This window comes from Cyprinus carpio, chromosome A8 (genome assembly GCF_018340385.1).
Source record: "Cyprinus carpio isolate SPL01 chromosome A8, ASM1834038v1, whole genome shotgun sequence".
Classification (NCBI taxonomy): Eukaryota; Metazoa; Chordata; class Actinopteri; order Cypriniformes; family Cyprinidae; genus Cyprinus; species Cyprinus carpio.
In genome coordinates, this window is record NC_056579.1 from 15,765,164 (window position 1) to 15,789,161 (window position 23,998).

Consider the following 23,998-nt stretch of genomic DNA (forward strand, 5'->3'; position numbering starts at 1 on the left):
GCTTGTGCAGGCAGTTAACGCACACTGTATAGCTTTGAATGTGAGTGCAGCAGATGTAAGGAGGTTATTAGCTTTGGTGCTCAGTGTTGCATTGAGACTATAATGTAATATTTGATCTCAGAGCTTGTTTTGAATGCCCTGTTCTGTGCCTTGATTCAAAACATTTTGTCAGAGTGTTTTTTCTCTCCAGTTATCGATAACTAGATCAGAGGAAGGTATATGTCTTTCATTTAGCCTCAGTTAACCATACCCCCTTTTTTATTTGAATGCTTTAATATTTTGATTTTTCTGCTTATTTATTCATTGCCTGAGCTCCCATAACAAGAAACATTTTGTTGTTTGAAACATACTGTAGCTAAATCAATATAACTGAACTCTACAACCCTTAACTAAATATAGAATCCTTCAGACTGCTTCTTACATAATTTGAGTAATGCAGTTTGATCCCAGTTGAAGATATCAGTTCAGGTACAGTGCATTGTGCCATCCTTACACAGGCTCAGGGAGAAAATCGTTCTCATGAAATTCAAGTGTGAGAGCTTTGGGAGTGTGTGGTCAGCGATTTCCCCTCATCGCTCAGTGGCTCCATCAAGATTTCTGGACTTATGACACTGTTATCTTCTAATGCAGTCTAACCTTGTTGCTGTTTGTGCCTGCAGTGTTTAGAGGCTTCTCTGGAAAACCAGACCTTGGCAAACAGGAGTTGCTGTTTGAACTACAGAAGGTGTGAGGAAGAACAGGCCTGGAGATAAGCAAACACCGGTTACAAGGAGAAGGTAAATGTATTGTGTCAGAAAGAGTGCCATCAGCGGACTGCGACACCGAAAAATTGGTTATCTATGGGCTTCCGCATATTGTCTGATGCGATCAGTGGTGGCGAATCTGAGCAGCCTTGTTCACCATATGATTTTGTTTTATCCTTTTTGTCATCTTGATGAAATTTGCACCCAATAATACATCAATAATAACAGCCAGTGTTCATTATTTTTGTAGATCCTGTCGTCTTCTACTAGAACGACTTCTACCAGAACAACATCTTCCAGAGCGTAAAACGCTAAAATCAGCCAGGACTAAGTTTGTGCTTCTTTTTTAATTCTACCAAACTCTCTTATCTCAGCTGCCAAGACAACTAGAGCAAGGAATCTCCTTTAAGAGCCACTCAGAGCTAACAAGACAGACGCAGGGAGGGAGTAAAAAGAAGAAGAGAAGAGGGAGGGTGGGTGGAGAGCTGGAGAGAATTGGCGCTCAAGTGTGAGTGAGAGAGAGCACTCAGAACCCTGCGAGCGTCTCCTATAACCATTGGCACTTTGATACATTTCAGAGCCTCGCACCTCGCACTGAAGTATCTAACAGAACGCGGTTAGCATCTGAGACTTGCACTTGAACAGATGGTCGAATGCATGGGCTTTTATTTGAGGAGCAACAGTTCAGAAGGACTCGTCTGAGGCGACTGTAATTGAGGATGGTTTTTTGAGAGACCTGCTTAGTAAGAGAGATCTAAATAGTGACTTTAGATCTTACAACAGTCCAGAAAGCCAAAAAGAAGAGGGAAATTCACAATGGATGGATTTCCTTGGATTTGTTGGCAGTGCTGATCTGTTTCTCACTTTGTTGGTGTGTTTGGGTATAAGAGATTCTGCCTTAAGGAGAAACAAGCTTGTAAGGAGTTCTGGTAAGGGTCAGTTCCACGCTGGACCACACAAACTATCTACAGGAGGTCTGGAGAGCATGGGGAAATCAAACAGCAAGCTCAAACCAGAGGTGGTGGAGGAACTAACCAGGAAGACCTACTGTAAGTGCTTTCTGACTACACTTTTAAGAATAAAGATTCCATTGAAAAAAACACTTTGGGTTCCCTAAAGAACCCTTCATTGAACACTTCCTAAAAGAACCATTTCTGTGCAAAAGAAAGGTTAAGTGGATGTTACGGGTTCTACATGGAACCATAGCAGAACATTTTGTTTTAAGGGTGCATGTGATAAATGCAGTTTCGTACCTTTAATTATTATGTTTTTCTTTAGTGTTAATTTTTTCTATGTTGCTATAATCTCAATGTGTTTTTTTTGTGTGCATTTGAGTAAAAAGGCCACGGTGGCTATTAAAACCTAATTTTAAATTTATCTGTTATCCTTTTGGGTCCAGCACATGCACTAATTAAGAAATTAGAAATATGAGCTAATTCATCTGAAAACAACATTTTTAAACTGAATTCAATATCCTGCGGCTTATACCACATATATTTTGTCACAAGAAATTACAATTCTCGTGGCATCGCAAATTGTGATTAGCAGAAGCCTGGAAGTGGGCCTAATCAGCATGTTTTAAAAACCCTCCAATTGGGACCCGAGCTTTATGAATATGCAAATTGGTCGGTCTTGAGATCAGCAATCAGGCTGGTGGTTGCCCAGAGAGATATCTGAAAGTGGCTTGCTCTCTGCCAGTGAAGCAGATTGGGTTTCCATGGATGCATAGGCTATATATCTAAACACACTGAGCTACAGTAGGTCTCGATTCTAAAACTAGTGAAATGACAACAGTTTTGGAAATGCTAAGGACACAGTTCACTGTAGGCCTTGTTTGCATTTGTTTTACTGAGAATCTTCATTAGTTTGCCGTCTCTTCATGTAGCCTACCAGCATATCATCAAGCAGGTTTTCAGCTCTTTGCAAATGCAAATCTATGGACGTCCGTCAGGTTTAGATTATTTATTTATTTCAGAAATATGGTAAATCATTGTGGCTGTTTGAGTGCATGAAGTGTCCAGCATTCCACACTTTTTTTTTTGGTTAATTTAGTGCAGCATCCAGGTATTTAAAATGCACATTTTTACATTTCCAGAGTAAACATACACAACGGCATAGAATAATGCAAAAGTATTGGGATGCACCAGTGTAACCTACAACAGAGTTTTAGAATTCTATATAGTTTTTTTTTTTTCAAAATGAATGTGTTATAAAACTCTGTATTAGGTTACACTGTCTTTACTGACTAAGAACAAATAGTAAATACCTAACCTTACCATCCATTTACTAAAGGAGATTTAAGAAGCCTAATATAAAGCAGATCTTTTTTGTCATCAAACTTATGAAAAGAAGCCAAGACACTGTGAGTAAATAGTGTCTGTTATAATCAGCAGTGAGCTCGGTAAAGTAGGCAGCGTTTGAAGTCATGCAGATATACAATGGGAAGTGACAGCCAATGGCTTCCTTATGATGGTGTGTGCTGTGTGTTGGGCTCAGTGGTGAGCGCTACAGTACATGGAAAGGCGCTGTGCAGGAAATTGCAGCATGCAGGAAAATGTGCCTCCGTGCTGGGATGGAATCCATCCATCCAACCCTCACATTCTTTCTTTCTTTCTTTCTTTCTTTCTTTCTTTCTTTCTTTCTTTCTTTCTTTCTTTCTTTCTTTCTTTCTTTCTTTCTTTCTTTCTTTCTTTCTTTCTCTGAATGAATCTCTCTCTCCCAATTAATTACCTCTCTGTGAGCGTGGAATGGAATACAGTAATTAAGGCCTTATCAGCTCTGCTTGGCAATGAAGGACATTGCATTTCTCTTTCTTTTCATGTATCCCTCTTACCTACCACTCTCTCCTCAGCAGTCCCTTATCTTTACCCTCCTTTGTTGTTGTTTTTTTCCATCATCCCTATTTGTAAACTTTATCGGTTTCTCCTCCTTTTGTTCCTGTGCATCTTTCAACTCTCTATAAGCTCGAGCCCATAGCTAGAAATTATGTTTTTAATCGGGAAAAAGTCATTAATTGTGTATTTTTAGGTTTGTTTTAGCACTATTGTCTGGGGCTACTGAAAGAAGGGTAAGTTAAGGCTTTTAATACATTTGCTTTTGTAATGTAGGATGAGCAGGAAAGAGCAATGTTTTATAGAGACAAGCAATTTATACTGTAAATTACTTGCACTTAAATATTAATTAGCTGATCTCTGTTTAACAGGAAGTCTTTCGTTTTTAATAATATTGATTTGATTTTCAAAATGATCAATCATATAATGTTTTTGAAGTCATTTAGCTACTGTAAGAAACCACTAAGCTGGTACTGATTCACCATGATTTATCGATGTAAACCTGTAGTAAATAAATAAATAAATAAATATGATATGTAAACATGAAAATGGGATGAAATCATACATGCCATGTAACCTTTATAACATAATTTGCCTTTCTGACTCTTTGATTCTTTCAAATGAACAACTGGTCTCTCTCTCTCTCTCTCTCTCTCTCTCTCTCTCTCTCTCTCTCTCTCTCTCTCTCTCTCTCTCTCCACTGCTAACCCAGATGCAACTGACTGATTCAATCTACAGTTTCAACCATGTCTGTATTTTGTATGTTTATGGCAATTAAAGGACAGCTTAACTTGTTTTACAGCTGTGGAGGTTTGCTGTTGCAAGTGTTTATTTCTCATGAGTGGGCTACATGATTGAGTTTTTTTGCGTTGGTGAAGAGTGAAGGGAAGCATGCATGAATGCAGACTAGATTTTAATGTAGGCAGAAGAGTTTTCATTCTGCCAGGAAGGCCTTGATCAAAAGCTTATCAATTAGAACACTGGCTCGCCTATCCAGTGTGGTGAAACCACAAATATGAGGCTCTTCTCTTTTGCTGGGTTATGTAACACTGTCTGCTGGCATTTTCATAGCAATCATTAGATTATTTAATGGAGGACATATCTCTTGGTATTGATTGAATGTAAGCTACTGTAGCAGCTCTGTGGAGAATTGTAGCTTAAACAGCACTGGGCATTAGAGGCCTGAATGATTTATTGAAGCAAATTTAAACAAAGGCCTATATCACTGCCAGTTCAATGCCAGCTCACATCTCTCTAAAGTGCTACATGTTAGCCTCGAGTGGTGCTTTCTTTGGAGAGATCACTATGCACTAAGAGCAATTGACCCATTAAAGTTCTGCCCTTTCAGTTAGCAGATTTGCATACAATTGACATTTTAGAGTGTTAGTAGCTTGTCCAAATGAAACATGAGTGTGTGAACTCTTAAAGGACTAATGCACCAGAAAATGAACATTCTGTCATCATTTACTCACCCTCATGCCCTTGTATGACTTTATTCTTCTTCTGCTGAACATAAGAAATTTTGAATCATACATTTCTCACTCACTTTTTTCCATGCTTTCTTAATGGGACTAGAGTGTTCAAGATTCCAAAGAGACACAAAATGCATACTTGGTCTACTGAAGTCATACGATTGAGACCATTTTTTTTTAAACTGGATTAAGTGCTTCATTTAAAAATCTGAGTTTGTTCTTAAATTAATTAAGTTGAAAATCGCACATGGACTACTTTTATATATATATTTTTTTTTTCTTTCATTTTAGAGCTTAACAGCCCCACTTCCTTATTCTCTTTCATTGTATTGAAAAGGGGGTTGTCATCAACTTTTATGTTCCATTGCAGTAAATCACACATTTTTGCAAAGTATTTCCATTGTTTGGGTGATCTGTTTCTTTAATTGCTTACACTCATTGCACTGTAATAGTATGTCTGAAGGGGCCAGTCATTTCGTTCTCTGTCACGCTTTTCTAAATCTCTATTTCCAAAGCTTGAAATACAAACTCTTCGTTTACCCCCATTAGAACAGTCCGCCACAACATTGATTTCCTGTGGCTTTGCGAGGAGGCATCTGAAAAGATCTTGCTACTGAATGGTTTCCAAGTGATTAGTGGTCTAAGGACAAAGAGAGCTTAGCTGCAGAGTCATTCATAGAACGTGAAAGAGGGTTGTTTTGAGGAATTTTGGTATAAAACAAAAAGCCACCATGAATTCACACAGTTCCCTCTCAGCAGACCATTTAGAAAATGTGCAACGTATTAAACACACAAATGTTTAATAGTGACAAAGGAGGGTCTGCACACACAGTCTGTCTCAGAAACCTGAAAAAATGTTGACTTCTCAGGCAGAATATACAAAGATAGGAAGGCATCAAGGCTTGTTTGATTCCAATGTTTGCATAACATCCTACAAAGATGCCTCCATCTGGTCGATTTTTCTGAGGGCAGCATAGATGCATCATTTGTTGCCTACAGTGGTCCCAGTAGGATTTTGCCAAGCTTATTTCTAATCATGGCTGCCCAAAATTATGGAGTTTGGCTGTGGCTTTTCTAAAAAAAAGAAAAAGCTTTTTGTCATACCACATGGACTTTGTTTATGTTTTCAGATGCTCCTGGTACACGTCTCTCAACTTCTTAGTTCCCACAAGCAATTTGGGTAACCCGAAAACAATGCTAAATCATTGGGCTGTGGTGTCAGTGTCTGTACTTTCATAGTTACCTGCATATGCCGCCCATATATGCCATTTTCAGTGAAATCCATCTAGTTGCTCATGTAGAAACATAGAGCTAACAGAAATCCAGTAGAAGGCAGTCAATCAGATTTAGAACTAAGCTCTGTTCTTCTGTATTTCACATTTTAGCCAATATTAGGTCATCCAATTAGTCTTTGCATACAGAATTTACATATTGTTCACAGTATACTCATAAGACTAGTGTGCTATTTAAATAGCCAAGAAGGTTTCATAACTTCCATTTTTTCCCGGATGCAAAGTGCCGAAGTCTCTTTACTTTGTCTATCTTAATCTCTCTCTCTCGCATTTTCTCTTCATCTTTTCCCCACAAATGGAGCACAGCATTCCCAAAGGAGGTTTTAGTGAGACAGGATGAAGGTAGACAGACATTGCCCACTCAAATCTTCAAAAGCTTTTCCTGCTTCGGTGATGGACTTAAGCCCCTCACTGCACAAACAGCCATATTTCACTGTTGATGATTATCAACAAACAATGAATTCTCTAGCCAGTCGAACTACAACTAGTCAAACACGACAGAAGAAGTAGATATATTGTTATTTACATGCAGTTTTACCACAGATGTAAACTGAACCCATGCTGTGCTGTGTTTGACATGTCTAGCTACGAGTATTGGGTCATTGTGTTGGTTACGGTTTCGGTCATTGTTTTCAAGCTTCTATGTTACTGCTGTTTCCCAGCAACAACAGAACTGTGCTATCCCTGCGCTATGTGTGGGTACAGATTCATGTAGCCTTCTCCTTATAATGCTTTACCCAGAATGACATCTGTTGCATGAGGGAACATGCATTTTTTGACAAATACTGTAAAAGCAAAATCCCTGCTCGGTTTATGAGGTTGCCTACACCCACGTCCACCCAATCAGTCAAATACACTTGCCTGTTGTATAGCAGTGGGATGCCCAGGGAAAACAGGAATCCATGCCAGGAGGATTATGCTAATTGAAAACAAATTATTTTTTAGTTTGTTACAGATTGTAAGAAACTATAACGAAAAAATGGATAAATAAGAGCTACAAGGTGTTTTGTGTATATACTAGAGCTGTTGTTTTGAATTTAGTAGATTCATTTAATTATTTATTTTAATTAATTTAAAATTAATATAAAATAATTAATAAAATAATATCTAATTAATAAACAAACATATCCATTTGATTAAATAATTAGCACATCATGTAATTAATTAGATAACATTTCTGATCAATTGATTTCTCTTGTATGTACCAAATAAGATGTTGTATCCATACAGCATATATAGTTTCATTTAAAATCGCAAGACTGCAGTTTCCCATCTCAAGTTTTTTTCCTCACAGGAATGGATACACAGCCATGCTCTTCAAGTTTGTTAGAGGAGGGTCTCTTGGGGTCCAGTTGTGAAAGCTGCCTCTCAGAATGCAGAGATGAGAGTAATTTGATATGATGTCAGGGGATTTGTTGTTTAGCATTTGTAAATCACAGGCCTGCATACTTCACTGAATGCTGTTGACCAACAAACCACATCCTACTCATTGTTTTCTGGCTCTCACTTGTGCTTGTATTCCTTTTTTGTTAGTCCTTTTATTTCTTACAATGTAACCCCATGTAGCTCCAGAGTATCTAATAAGCCTTCTGCAAGTCACTTATGATAGATGTGTTAGCTAAGTGATAAATTAATGTCAATGCCCTAGTACAAGTGAGACCGTGAAAAGTGGTAGTATTGTGCATTTTAGAAAGAGACACGTCATTTTAGAAGGAATCACAAGAGGCAATAACACTGTGATGATAATGTAGCACAGGCTGCCAGAGAAATTTCTATATTGTATTTTATTTCCCCTTTAATTCAATAATTTATTAATTCATTGTGTTATCTCCTATTTCCCCCTACAGTTACAGAGAAAGAAGTTCAGCAATGGTAAGTTAATGTCTTTTTTTATTATCTATCTGTCTATCTATCTATCTATCTATCTATCTATCTATCTATCTATCTATCTATCTATCTATCTATCTATCTATCTATCTATCTCTACCTACCTGTCTGTCTGTCTGTCTATCTGTCTATTATTGTTCTGTCTTTGTACTGTTGTATCTATCTATTTTTCTCTCTAGTTCTACACACACTCCTCTGCTCTGTTTATCCTCCTCCTCTCATCCCTCTGTTGTCTGTTTTGGCACACTGAGTACATCATGCTTTTATAACTCCATCTGCTTTGACCGCTCAGCACAGCATCATTTTACATTTCCTCTCATCATTTTGTTGTTGTGCTTCCCAGGGGAAAAATCTCAGTGTCTACCCTTCAAACACATACATTTGACAGTAATATTACAGTCCATCTCTCCATTCATGTGCCCAAATGTCATTGAGCAGGAGTGTGTAGTTTGGCACACCTCACTTGACGTCAGTCTGTCAGAGAGTTCAAGCGCTGGCACCTTAGCTGGCATGCCCAAGGTCCAGTCCTGGCACTGTGTGTCCCTGGGTGGTTGCCAGGCTAAATTGTTGACTCATTTCTGCTGCTGCTGGTCGACATAAAACCAGTGTGAGGAAGGACAAGGATGTGAGGCTGCAGTGGGACGTGAGCTAGGTGCATTTTGAATTTACTCCACCTGTTAGAGTCCTGTACCGTTGCTTATTCAGTGTCATTCCTTTGAGGATCCTTCCTGTGGATGAATGATGTCACTAAAGTGATACAAAGATGAAGGTGCAAGAAGCTTCTTTTTTTTTTCATGGTTTTAGCCACAGAACTTTTGTGATGCTCGAATGTCAGAAGAGTGTGTGTGCATTTAAATGAAAAAACTTAAATTAAAATAATTTAAATATTATAAAATTACTTTTTTTTCTGTTGTAATATATTATAAAGTGTAGTTTATTCCTGTGATGCAAGCTGAATTTTCAGCAGCCATTACTCCATTCTTCAGTGTCACATGATCCTTCAAAAACCATTTTAATATGCTGATTTAGTGATTAAGAAACATTCCTCAGTATTATAAATGTTATAAATGAAATTATTATAAATAAAAACAGTTTAATATTATTTAACAGTTTAACAGTATTTAAACTGCTTAATATTACTGTGGAAACAGTTTTTTTTAGGGATTCTTTGATAAATAGAAAGTTCAAAAGAACACACACACACACACACACACACACACACACACACACACACACACACATATATATATATAATATATATATTTATATATGGAAATAGAAATCTTTTGCAACATTATAAATGATCTCAAACTGAATTACATAACTATTACATTAGCCTGACAGAATTGCATTCTCTTTCATAAAAGCTACGGCTTTTATCTAGACATTCTGTGACTGATAATACATACAGAAATAAAATCCCCAGCACTGACCAGGAGTTCCACTCGCTATATGCATATAAATGACCATTTTTATATGCGCTGATGGGCATTGATCAGCCAGCTACTTTACATTGCGGTTAACCTGGGTGGAGGCTGAATTAATGGCTGTGCACAGGTTAGCCAACAGCCCCAGGAGCAACAATTAAACATCTGAGCGATTAATTTAGTCATTTGTCTTTCCCTGCATGAGCTAATGGACTCCATAATGAAAGTCTGTATTTGAATATACTGCAATCTACTGAAGTGCTGTTTAATGGAGGGCACATAAGTGCCATAAGGTGAAGAGGCTTTTGTCAGCAGTCTTGCTAAACAAAAAGTCACATTTTAAAGTCACGTTTCATTCATCTTCCCCTCCTGTGAAATGTTACTGTAAAAGCTGCAAGTGGATGATTGAGCTGTTAGTGTGTTGAACTTAATAACAAAATTAGTTAAATTTGTGAACAAATCATTCAGATTATTCACTCAAAAGAGTCGACTCACTTCAATATTCAATCATTCATTTTACTCAGATGTACTGAATATATGTCGCAGATTCTACTACTAGCAATATTGTTCCAGGGTAAACAGGGTCGTTAATTCTGGAATGTCATAATTGGGTAAATCAGATTAAGCGTACAACACCACAAAAAAAGCACCTAACCACAACAATATTATTCTATCATCAAATAAAACACTGCCTCCAGTGACCACCAATGAACACAAACGCATTGAGATTCATTTAACGTTTTCTCTTCCATTAAGAGCCAGAGAGGTTCAGAAGTGATGACGGTCAATTGATCCGACACCAGTGCAGCTGTGTGAGGAATGACAACAACTTTTATTCAGGAGCAAATGGCCAACTCTGCTGAAGAGACCAGCAAATGTTGAGTTTTGGGTGCTGGTGTCACTCCATGCTTTCTTAAAGGCATAGTTCACTCAAAAATAAAAATGTTATTGTTTATTCACCCCCATGTTGTTGCAAACCTGCATGATTTTATTTCTTCTGTGGAACATGCACAAAAAAGATATTTTAAAGAATGTTTCAGCTGGTTTTGTCCATATATTAAAAGTTACCGGGATATAAAACATTCAAAATTTAAGCCTTTATTTGTTATCAACAAATGTATAACAAGAATGCATTAAAAATGGTGACATGAACCACCAACATCAACTCACATGAAGCCTCAGTGGTTCTTGCATGTCTCATGACCAGATTTTCATTTCACCATATTTGATGTTGCTAGCTAGACCAGCACCAAAACATCAATAACCAACTTGGACCATCAACATTGCTCTTTTCAGCAGGGGAAAGTGTAATTGCTGATTTTCACATCAGCAATTCAGCCAGACTGAACTGATATTGTAGGCAGATATAGTCAAACATGGAACTTGTATAGACAGTTTAATATCATTTAATTAGAGAACGAGGCAACAGCATTTCTAGAAAGTGCCTTTTAAATGCTGCAATGTAAGATGCATACACTTCAACATCACGTCTCAATGAAAGCTGGTGTTTAACAGCTTTGATGGGGCAAATTGGTTTTCGTTTGAAATCTGAACATTAAAAATGTCATTTTTTGAACTAGATGCTGCATTACATTCATGCACATTTAAAATTGGAAGTATAAGTGTTTTGTGATCTTCGCTTTTCAGAAAAACAGTAGACGTTGCTTTGAAAACAGTGGCATGCTCAAATTAAGCCGCAATCAAGTCGGATTAGCCGAAAACTAAATGCCGTTACCCTTCTGATTCGCTCTGTGTTCACTCTGTGCATGCTTAATGCTGTGGAGAGTTTGAATTCTGTGTGTGTGACTGTGTTGAGAGGTAGAAGATTCTTCAGAGTTCCCTGATAGGGCGCAACAGTCCCCTTCCAAGCCGCTGCCACCACCACCACCTACAGACCCCTTTGCCAATGAATGGATAAAGAATGAATCATACTTACAGAGAACATTTTCTTCTTGAAGCTGTAAAAATAGCCCAATTGATTTATGAATCATCTGAGTGTGCTTGGCTGAGTGTTTTTTCCTGACCAGTGTGATGTAATGGGACAATTGCTGAGACATTACACAGCTGGCATTGCTCCGCATGTGGCCATAGGATGGCGTCATAAAGCTACAGGAGGTTATACAGACCCCTGACCCTCTGGGAGATACTTGTGTGCATGTGGCAGAAAATATCTTTGAGTGGTTTTGTGGTTGTGTACAAAATCTTTCTCTGGTACACACAATGGTCTGACATGCTCAGCTGAAGCATTCATAATAGTGAGTAAAGTTACTGATTTCTCATTTAACTTTTATTTCTTGCATGTCCTCTGAAAATTTAATTCACAATTTTTTTTTTTTTTTTTTTACACCTCAGTTTTTAATCAAAATGTCAATCTTCTACACAAAATACAATATTTTTTTTTTTTTTTTACACCTCAGTTTTTAATCAAAATGTCAATCTTCTGGTGAAACTACAGACTTCTCTCTAACCATTTAGTTGTTAGACCCCATCCTTCCACCATAGCATTCAGATCTGCGTGGCTACATGAAGGTATGCACTACATTTGCCTCTGTGGCCACATACACACAGAAAATTTTCAGGAGTGACATTTGCATTTAAATGCAGGAGTGAATCCACAAAATGATCATTTCCTGTATGTACAGAACAAAACTCACTCTCAAAAGAGCTATATAGTTACGTTCTGGTGTCTTGCAATTTTGTATCTGCTGATGTTAACCAAAATACAGTGACCAGAGACTTATGTTTGGTGATTTCTACTAAACTACTGTCAACAGAGCTGTTGACTTTTATGCGAAGGTTGCTTCGTAGAAAGCTCTTGAAGTGTTGCCATGTCCACTTATTGTAAGTGACCCTTATTAAGCATTTTTAGGCTTGTTGTTTGGGCTTGGCTTATAAAGCAATACAGTTTATGGAGCTAATAATGTAGGTGCAGGTGCAGATTTTGATATTTTGTTTTGTGGCTTATTTGCCAGATAAAGTGTTTGAATTTAAGTTTATGTTCTTGTTCTTATTTGCTCTTATGTTATGTTCTGGTATGTTTTTTTTTTTCTAGCAAGATCTGGCAACAGTGATAAGTCAAGATTTACCATGTTTTCTGTGATTTTGATTGTGGAATGTTGTTGTCACTCCCATAAATCACTGAACTGTGTGTACAGAACAGGATTAAGCAGGAGAATTGACAAATAAATTTATCTGCAGTGTGTACGTGGCCTATGAGCAATGACAACTTAAAAACAACTTCCCACACCACAAAAAATCAACAACCCCAAGAACAATAAAATAAGAATTTCACAAAAAATACAAATAATTAGAATAAGTCAAAACTTACAAAGATTGATGCAAATTGTTGTGTAATTTTATTTTATTTTAAACCCAATGCATTTGTTTTTAGGGAGTAGACTAGTTTATTTGCATCTGTTGTTTAAGGTTGTTTATTTGTCATCTAAGATCCTGATTTAGTTCTGAGGTATCAGAGTCTGAAGGCAAAATTGGGATCAGTCCAAACTAAATTGGGGTTATGCAAACAGACCCAAATGACCTTGCACTTGTCCTGTCCCTCATGTTAGTGGAGTCTTCTTTCCTTTAAGGAGGAAGTTCCTGCCCTGTATCATCAGGAAAGGGAGAGAAAAATAGACAAACTGAGAAAGAGAGAGGCTGTTGTGAGATTTCCATAACTTTAATCACACTGAATCTCCATTAGGAGTTTCAGCATGTGAGTCAAAGCGGAATATACCCTCTTTCCCTTCATGGTCATGTCACGTAACAGCATGAATTCACATTCTGTGATAAGCTGAGCTGCACTAACAGTCTGCTTGGGTGAACTTGACATTAGTGGTTATAAATTTAATGCAGCATTTGAGTGTGACAGGCAGCACATGTGAAAATTACAGCTTGATTAGAAGATTTATGAGAGCTTCTGTTCCCATTGCACTTCTGTTCCCATTGTACCCTGCAATGCAGCTCACCAGTCCTGCACAGATCATCACCTCAAAAAATCTTTAAAAAAAAATTAAAATTCCTTTCTTTCTTGTATATATCGTAATATATGTAATATATCGTTCAAAAGTATGGTTGGTAAGTTTTTGAACGATGTCTCTTATGCTCACTAAGGCAACATTTACTTGATCAGAAATATACAATAATCAGTAATATTGTGTAATATTACTGTAATTTAAAATACATTATAAAATATATATTATATAATTTGAATATATTTTATAATGAATTTTCAGCATCCATTACTCCAGTCTTCAGTTTCACGTGGTTCTGCAGAAATCATTCTAAAATGATGATTTGGTACTCCAGAAAGATTTCTTATAATTGTCAGTGTTGAAAAAGTTGTGAAACATTTCTGTGGAAAACTTGAAAGATTTTTCTTATGAGAAGGTTTGACCAGCAGGGCACAGTAGACAGTCTTGCTACCTGTAGATTAGTGAAAGTTTCATTCTTGTTTCATGTCATTCTCAACTCACAGCAGGGTTCAGGATGCTGACAGATCTAGCTATAAATTATTTCTAACCCTCAGAAAGAGAACAGACTTCAGAGATCTTATGAAGCAGGAGGCAGAGTGTAAAGGCATAAGCCTATTTTGCTAGCATTGAGATCAGTCAGGTTCTCTGCTCATTGATGAGGATAGACTTTTTGACAGTCTTCTGTAACATCTTGTCCACTTTTTTGTAGACTTTTCAAAGGGTATGAAATTATAATGTTTTTTCCCCTCTTCCAGGTACAAGGGCTTCATAAAAGATTGCCCGAGTGGTCAGCTTGATGCTGCAGGTTTCCAGAAGATCTACAAACAGTTCTTCCCCTTCGGCGACCCCACCAAGTTTGCCTCATTTGTCTTCAACGTTTTTGACGAGAACAAGGTGTAGTGCACGTCACTGTTAGGGTCTTGCTCAAAAGAATTTCTTTAGGGTTGGAGACATTCTGTCTCTATCTCTTTCTCTCTTTATTTATGCCCTGTTCACCCTGACAGTGATTTTATCGCTGAAGGTCGCTGTTTTCTGGTGGTTAGTAGATGTTCCTATGCCCTAATATTATTGATGAACTCCACAATCGTAAACCTGTTCCAAAACCTAATACATCATAGATGGTCTTAACTCAAGTATTGTTCCAAATAGAGAGACAACTTAAAGGGATATTCCACCCAAAAATAAAAATTCTGTTATCATTTACATAACCTCAAGTTATTTCAAACCTGTATGAGTTTCTTTCTTCTGTTGAACAGAAAAGAAGATATTTTGAAGAATTTTTTATGGAAGTCAGTGGCTGCCAGCAACTTTGGTTAACAACTTTCTTCAAGATAAATTATTACAAAAATCATTTGGTTAACAACTTTCTTCAAGATGTTTGGGTGTGTGTGTGTATGGGTGTGTGTTCAGCAGAAGAAAGAAATTTATACTGGTTTAAAACAACGTTGAGGGTAAATTATGACAAAAATGTAAACAATATAAAAACTAACACTCACAAATTTCAAAAAGTTTCACACTTTTAACTACTAAAAACAATTAAAAATCAAGTCTTCAATGCAGAGCAATATTTTCAGAAGTTTCACATTGTTTCTGTCTTGTAACTATTAAAATCAATTCCAAATCAAGTCTTCAATGCAGAGCAATATATATATATATATATATATATATATATATATATATATATATATATATATATATATATATATATATATATATATATATATAGCATTCTATATCAGTCAGAGGTTGCTTTACTGTTAGGATGCTGCCTTAGAAGGCAGCGAGATACTGCAGGTTTTGCAACTGAGCACGTATGTATATGGATGGGAGTTGAAAGGTTAATTATTCTCACTCTCTAGCGAATTGTGCTCTGTTCCTGTTATTAATTATTCATTAAACAGCCTCATTTTGTTATCTATGCAATCTGTAATGTGATTAGGAGCCAGTTAGCCCTGCCAGATAAGAGTCGTCTGGCAGCCAAACCACTTTTAGAGATAACACACACACACACACACACACACACACACACACACAGTCAAACCAATCCCTATGTTTATTTATAGGTTTTGAAAGGCACCGCTGTTAGTGAGAGACATTAGTCTTGGCTTTTGTTTGCTCTTTTCTAGTAATCTGTACCACTGCAATGCATTTCACCTCAGATGCACTTTTCCAGCCACCATCTCATGGTCATTGTTCTAGAGATGTTATCAGTCTGGGCTTGTAAAGAACTGCAGTGATGTCTAGAACAGAGGTCAAGGAGGCACAAACCAGACATCACAATTCTCGCTTTTCTTGAATTTGTGCTCCAACATTTTGACAGCAGAATTAGTTTTGCAAGGAACCGGTCTTTTTCTACAATATGACGTTTGTGTTATCCTTTTTCACATTTAATTCGGTTCAATTACAGCTGTACAAAAATATCAAAACTAAGAAAATAATTTAATTTATATTTCACCCAAAAATTTAAATTCTGCAATTATTTAGTCACCCTCAAGTTGTTCCAAACTTGTATGAATTTTATTTATTTTTTTCTGCTGAGCATAAATTAAGATATTTTGAAGAATGTTAACAAATGGTTGATGGTCCCCAATATACTTCCATAGTATTATTTTCCATGCTATCAAAGTCAATGGGAACCATCAACTGTTTGGTTACCCGTATTCTTTAAAATATCTGCTTTAATGTTCAACAAAAGCAAGAAACTCATACAGGTATGGAACGATGTAAGGGTGAGTAAATGATGACAGCATCTTCATTTTTGGGGGGTAAACTATCCCTTTAATCAGGTTAGATGCCATATTGATTGATTTAATACAGATGGAAACGATAGACTTACACTAAGCTTACAATCTGTACAATGTTTCATAAGGTCCTAGATCATGTCATTTTAAAAACTCACAACTTTCTTTATTATGGAGGTTTTTTTTTTTTTTTCCAGAAATAAATTTAATCAGCTGAACAATCGATATGTTGTTAACACTACAATCCATTGAACGCACTCTACTTCAGATTGTGCAGTTTCAGCATCTGCCAGCAGGGGCTAATACAGCCATGATGATGAGCCAAACCTCAACACCTCGCAAATGACTGGAACAATAAACTTGACTTGACCTGATCCCTACTTTGTGCGATTCAAGGAAACACTAAACCCTTATGACCATGTAACATTCAGGCAGATCATATAAAATGCAAGTCTAGGCAAGGATTTAAGTAATGTTTTATGTTAAAAAAAACAACACCAAAAACAAAGAAATCAATAAAAAAAAGATAAAAAATAAAAAAAAAATTTCCTCCAAAAGGTAGAGTAGTTGGAGTGGAGGTGTTGTAGGGCAGTAACAGTAACTGTTGTTGTTGTTGTTCTCCACGACAGACTGCATTAGACAATGAAAGCAAATACACTTACAAATGTGACTCATATGGAAGGGTGGCAAGAAATTTGAGTCACCTAGAGTTTGCCAGAGGCATATAGGAAATGCAACAATTTGGTTTAATGAGATTCTGTGGTTTGATGACACCAAAACTGAACCTTTGAACCTCAAAGCTATATTTGACTGAAACTTAACAATGCATTCTAGATTCAGTTTAATAGCAGGACCTGGAAAACTCATAATGTTGAAGAGAAAATGAATAGAGGAATACATAGGAATTCATTAGGTAAACATGAATTTGATTAATGTTCCATCAGTGAGTGAGAACATGTAGTAATAGCTAAATTTTAGCAATTGTAGTAATTTTTTATTATTTTTAATTTATTGTAGTAAGCTATTGTAGTACTGTATTTTAGTAATTTAAAAATGAATGTATAATTTACATATTTATTTAATAGTATTAGAAATTAATTAATTAATTAAAGTTTTTTTTATTTTTTATTCCTGGAGTCTATGTACTGTAGTAAAGAAAAATGTAAGTTGTTAACATGTTATTATGTTACATGTTATCAAGTTGAAATCTGGTTCATAATTGGTTCTTATTAGATTAAGAATAGTTAAGTATCAGTTATGTATGTCAGCGTTTGGTTTGTTTTTTGGGGTATTATAAGGGCCTTGAGGTCTTTGTTTTAAATTAAATTTTTAATTTAAGATTTAATTTAATCCTTGCTGGGTTTTTTGCTTGTGTATAGTGAGACTTTAGTATATAGTCTAGTTGCTGACATGCACAATTACAGTTTTGTTTTTTTTACATGCTATTTGTACTCTGCAGTTCAAGAACAGTTCGGTCTGAAATAATACATTGCAAAAATAAACAATTGCAAATCAGGCAGGGTCACCTGGGTGTGAAAGCTTACCAGTGGAACAGTGCTTTGATTGGATAATTTTATTCACATGAACTAAATGCTGTCTGTCAGACGTTCCTCAAGCTCACCAGCTCAATCTGAAGTGAAGATGACAGAAAACACAGTGCCTAGTCATAAATCATAAAAATTCACACAATAAAGTAAAGTTTAAAAAACCAAGTTGAGCATTTCAACCCCTTGAGACATATTCTGTGTACTTAATAACATGAAACTGCATTTATTTACCTCTCTTGCCCTAGAGAGGTTTCAATAGACAAATCACAAAATGTGTCATAACATATCTGCTGGATATTTGGCAGCAGAATGCATTTTGTAATGGCTGGTGGTGCCAGCCTGTTGTCTCAAGGAAGAGCAGGGGCTGGGACAGGAATAGCAGCCCACTGGCCCATTTTACTCTGCCAATCAACAAAAGGCTTCTTGGTAACACTTTACAATAAGGTTCTATGAAAAATAGTTTTCACAACATTTAACAGGGTTCATTAGTGTTAAAATGTATTACTATGCTATAAATCAAAATATATAATAAATAATATGTAATAAAATCGTATTTTCTTTTATTATCTATCTATCTATCTATCTATCTATCTATCTATCTATCTATCTATCTATCTATCTATCTATCTATCTATCTATCTATCTATCTATCTATCTTTTCACAGGATGGACGGATTGAGTTCTCAGAGTTTATTCAGGCCCTGTCTGTGACCTCACGTGGGACCTTGGATGAAAAGCTCCGCTGTAAGCAAGTTTTTGATAAATAAAAGCCCATTCAAGTGAGAATCAGTTAAAGACAGCTGGAGTGAAGTACCTTCATGGGGTGCTTCATAGAACATGAAGCCTTCTTAAAATACAAAATCCCAGTAATAGATTTAATATATTCATTTATTATGTATATAAAACATACACTGGGCTCAAAATGTATTTGGGCACTTTAAGTCACATTTAAAAATCAAAGAAAATAAACCAAGTGGGATTTCTAAAGGATTCTTATCATATCATATTTATTATATCATAACATAATTAAAATAAAAATAATATAAAATAAAATAAAAAAAATGCGTATGTATTGGAAATTCTGTCTTTATTGGCTTTCAATCAGCTGTTCCGGTGGGATGTTCAAGCAGGATCCTGTAACAAGTAACCACATGATCCATTTTTTTTGTCTTAAGAATAAATCTTTTGTTTTGATCATTTAACAGCGGTAGGTTTTTGTGTTGATGGTGAATGTGAAATGTTGGCTTGTAAAGTAGTTTTATTTCTTTCAAATAAATAACACTTGGGTTGGATATTTCTAATCGAATACCAAGAAATTCCTACATTTTTGAGTGAGGCTTAAGTGTCTGAATACTTTTGGGGAACTGTGTTTTGTAAAATTTATTAAATGTGAAAAGCCCTACCTTAACGTATTACAACCAAAGCAATTTAAAAAAAAACTAATTTTTCCTCACTGATATTAAACAGACACTTTTACATACACGGGGTCAGGTAGCACTTTTTTCTTTGTTAACGTCTCTTCACCCCAGGCACGACCTGTGTTTGCACTCTGCTGTGTGAGTCCCCCCCGTAGGATTGTCTCTTTGTTGTAGATGAGTGGAATAAAGTAGGGCTGTATGGTGTGGGACGTCCTGGAGTCCTGGCATGCAGAGAAATCCATAGATGGCGAGATGAAAGAGTCGCTCCTTGCTGCTGTAATTACTGTGCAATGATTTGGCTCAAACAAAGCATGCCCTTTTCACTCAGCAGATCCTGCCGCGTCTATCAATTCTTTTCAGGCGGTGCTTGTAAGCTTTCACATGTCAGCACTCTAACATTGGTCTTTAAATCATAATCAAAGAAATTAAATGTCCGATGCCGATGCAGTTTAGTCCAACAAGATGACCAATGTTTTTTTTTTTCTCAAGGTTTTTTTTTGTGTTGAATGTAATGTGTTTTGACAATGATAAAAAAAAAAACAATAGTGGACACAAAATTCTAAAATTTTAAAATTAAGTTATTCCTTTTTTTCCTGTAAGAGTGGGTAGTTAATTATATATATATATTATATTTTACCCACCTTTTTTTCCTGTAAGAGTGGGTCCGCACCTGCTCTTACAGGAAAAAAAGATGGGTAAAATATAATATATAATTAAATGTAATATGTTTGACTTATTTTTTAATATTCATCTTTAGCTTTATTTAGCTTTATTTTATTTTTATTTCAGTTTTTATTTTTATTAATTTTTGTAAATTTTAACTTTAGTTAATGAAATTAAAAAGTATTTTATTTCAGTTAGTTGCCAAGGTAACATTTCAATTTTTTTTCGTCTAATATTTATATTTTATTTTACTTCAGCTTTATTTTAATTCCCCAAAACTTTTTTTAATAGTTTTATTTTAGTTTTAGTTAATACCAACACAGTCTGTATTGCTTCTTAAATTGGTGATTTTGACCTGTCTTGATTTTCTCGGCTGTATGTAGCAATTAGAATCATACAACAGTATCTATTAAATTTATCTGAAAGTTAAGCACCTCTTTGCACCGACTGTTTATTGATAAAGAAACCAAACTTTTTAAAAACACTTTTCAGGACCTATTTTGTACCCTGTTTACAGAAAGCGCCATAATATTTCTGCACACACTCACCATGACTTCTTGTTACACTCTTTAGGGGCCTTCAAGCTTTATGATCTTGATAACGATGGCTATATCACACGTGATGAAATGCTCAATATCGTAGACGCCATCTATCAGATGGTGGTAAGTCACTGTTCATTTCAACTGTAATTACATTTGAAACATATGGCATTTGTTTAATGAGCAAAATCTCTCAGATGTGTTTAACATCTTTAACATGTGTTCAAGGGAAACACAGTGGACCTTCCAGAAGAAGAAAACACGCCGGAGAAGAGAGTGGATCGCATTTTTGCCATGATGGATAAGGTACGGGTATGTCCTTTCTTCTTGACCACAATCACACTGAACCAGTTAATAATCCAAGCCAAAACTGAGTGTTATTATGCAGCGGGCTGTTTATTTAATTTAATTTGTGGAAATCACTTAAGCAGACTAACTGCCTAAGGGAATAGTTTACAAATAAAAAATAAAATAAATTAAAATGTTCATTCCAAACCTGTATGACTTTCATTCTTCTGTGGAACATAAAAGAAGATATTTTAAGCAATGTTTCAATTCCAGTTCTTCTTTGACTTCCATTGTATGGACAAAAATACGATGGAAGTCAATGGGAACCGAATCCAGCTGGTTATCAACATTCTTCAAAATATTTTCTTGGTTCTGCATTACAGGTTTGTAATGACATGAGGGTGAGTAAATGATAACAGAATTTTCGTTTGTGGGTGGACTATTACTTAAAGATTAAGGATTTGCATGCAGTCCAAACTCATCAGTAATGATTAGCAATCACTAAATCAGTCAAGAAAAATTGCTCATTTATAGCTCAAGCCCTGAAAGACGAGATCGGGACTTTTTTGGGAATGTTCACAGAGATGGTATGCTTTGCAATCTCAGCTCAGATCTGCATGAGGAACCAGTAGAGTTATTTTAAGGACATATAAGGCTTCTTCAAACAAGTTCTACACTGAGCGACAATAAGCTAAGGTGAAAGAAGCATTTGCATTGCCTACTCTGAGGTTTTTTCTTCAATGGTTCAGCCTGTTTGCACCCGCCCCCTGCTGGGCATGTGAAGCGTCTTAAAAGTGGGAGAGTATTTTCCTCATACATAATTAAAAATCCTCATTGCTGTTGTTGTAGTATCCTCTAGTTTGTAAACTGATATAACCTTAAAGTCTGTTCCACATTTGTTTAAAGTGTCATGCATTCACGTATATCCACAAACAAACTCAAAATAACACATGTAGTTGTTTTTACTCAGCATTTGAGACAGTTGTGTGATTCTAAGCCATGTTTGTTTGTTTACCCAGAATGCTGATGGGAAGCTGACCCTGCAGGAGTTCCAGGAGGGATCAAAAGCAGATCCCTCTATTGTACAAGCTCTGTCACTCTATGATGGCCTTGTATAGTAGCAGTATCTTGTCTTAAAGATACAGGTATGTTGTGCTGAATAGAAATAAATCAGGTTATATATCAGTTTCATGACATCCTGTCTACATCCAAAACAGCAGAAAACAGGGCATTTGATGTTAGTTAGTTATTTTAGGAGTGCCAAGAAAAGGATATAGAAAGAGATGTATATTGAATTTTTTAGATTTATGATGTCCGTTTTAAGCTTTATAGTTTTATAGCCTTTGCTGTGTGACAGATAATGGCACTATTATTGTTATTTATTTGTTCTTGCATTAAGATCACATCAAGGTCAGCTGTGTATCCATTTGCTTGCCTTATCTTACCTCCTGGAAGTCATATTGCCACCTTGTGTACTTAAAAACCTACAACAGCATTGAGCTAGAGGTGTGCATCTTTCAGAATTGAATTGAAAAAGCCTTGTACATAATTCAGTTTCTGATTTTACACTTGAGTTGAGGTAACGAAAGGTATGCACAAGTATAACTGAAATTTAAGGAATTAAGATTCAAATGAAAGAAAATTAAGAATGAAATAAAAATATATTATTTTCCATAATACTGACAACATAGTATTTTCAAATGATTTTATATTAATAATTAAAGTTTGAAATTACAAATTTTGTCAAAATCCTTTTCTCACTTTTTTCAAGAATGACATAATTTACTAATAAATTGAAACATATACATTTGAGTATTAACATCATTATTTAATTTTATTATTTTATATGTATTAGGACTGATTTGACCTTTATAATTAATAGATTAAAAGAACAATACATGCTTATTTTGTGGTGCCTAAAATTATAAGAGGAATGTACAAATTGGAGTATTAAAAATTATATTCTGCATTTCAGGGGATAAATGGAACTAAATAGGACTAATTATTTATGTTGTTTGCACAGCTTGTGTTAAACTAATTAAATTCAAATAATTGCATGACTGGACTGTGTTTAGTTTCTTAGAACTACAGTTAAATTCCTCTTCCTGTCATCCTGTTGTTCAGTTTAAAAGAGAAGTAAAATGACCCATTTCTCACTGTGAGCATTTTCTAATAAGTAAAATGACCCATTTCTCACTGTGAGCATTTTCTAATGGTTGTTGTACAGGTACGGCAAAGGATCCAGTGCGGTGCCATCCCACAATGCCATTCAAGTGGATGAGTTTTCGTCGTTTGACCTCTCATTCCGGACACTTAAGACTGAGAAGTCTTACCACAAGCAAATCACATTTCAGCATACAACTATGACAGAAAAGAAGAACCTGTCATCCTGAAACTGTGTGTGTGTGTTTATGTGTGTGAATGCTATAATTCAGGATCCCATGGAATTGCTTGTTTGCTGCTGAACAATCGCACTGGAGATTATATGGATGGCACTGATTGTTAAAGTAAAGCATGCTGAAAAACCTAAATTATAGATGTAAATATGTGCAAACATTTTGTATTTTTTATTCATACTTCACTGGGATATTGTGGATGTGCTCTTCATATATAATTTAAGAGACTGTTGATATTTTATTTATGTCTTGTTTACCTTGATGTGTATGGATTGCAGCTGTTACAAGCCTCAACGTTTCTGAAAGTTTCTTGGAATGAAAGACTTTAATGCTGTTTTGCTTTTTCTTTGGAACTATGAATGTGAAAGATTCATTTATTATATTTGCAATAGACAGCTACCATTGTGAAGAGTGCGCTGCCCATTCATTGCTGGCAAAACTCATTGTGAAGTCCTCAAGCTACTTCTTAAGCAAGGCACTGTAACCCAGCAACATGCTACACTGTTATTACTGAACAGTTGCAACTCAGAACTGATGTAAGTACCTCTGTAATGGATAAACAAACAGTCCACCATCTGCTAATTTATCTACACCTCTGCCTTTGACTTTTTCTATGTCATATTCCTGTCAAACAAAAGCCATAGACCTGAACTGACACTCTCCTCTCAAAACAAGTAATTGGGGATGTGCCAGGCGGCTTTGAGTGGGTCTCATGCTTTATCAGTTCCTCTCTGGCTGATGATTAAATTTGAGTCACTGCATAATTTCCTCTAATTTTATTTG

General features: G+C 35.9%; 1 protein-coding gene across 6 annotated transcripts in view; it reads left to right on the plus strand.

Moving 5' to 3' along the window:
* LOC109095258 (neuronal calcium sensor 1b) overlaps positions 1–23,801 on the plus strand; it is a 24,809-nt gene extending 1,008 nt beyond the window's left edge. For 5 of the 6 annotated variants that reach the window (XM_019108949.2, XM_019108948.2, XM_019108950.2 and 2 more), the window contains 9 exons: positions 660–776; positions 994–1,792; positions 8,186–8,210; positions 14,379–14,517; positions 18,577–18,655; positions 20,566–20,654; positions 20,760–20,843; positions 21,839–21,964; positions 23,047–23,801. In XM_019108949.2, coding sequence (XP_018964494.2) covers positions 1,564–1,792; positions 8,186–8,210; positions 14,379–14,517; positions 18,577–18,655; positions 20,566–20,654; positions 20,760–20,843; positions 21,839–21,937 — 744 coding nt within the window. In that variant the 5' untranslated portion in view covers positions 660–776; positions 994–1,563 and the 3' untranslated portion in view covers positions 21,938–21,964; positions 23,047–23,801. The remainder of the gene's footprint in view (positions 1–659; positions 777–993; positions 1,793–8,185; positions 8,211–14,378; positions 14,518–18,576; positions 18,656–20,565; positions 20,655–20,759; positions 20,844–21,838; positions 21,965–23,046) is intronic. The other variant, XM_042762488.1, reaches the window with a different exon arrangement.
* The last annotated feature ends 197 nt before the right edge of the window (positions 23,802–23,998 follow it).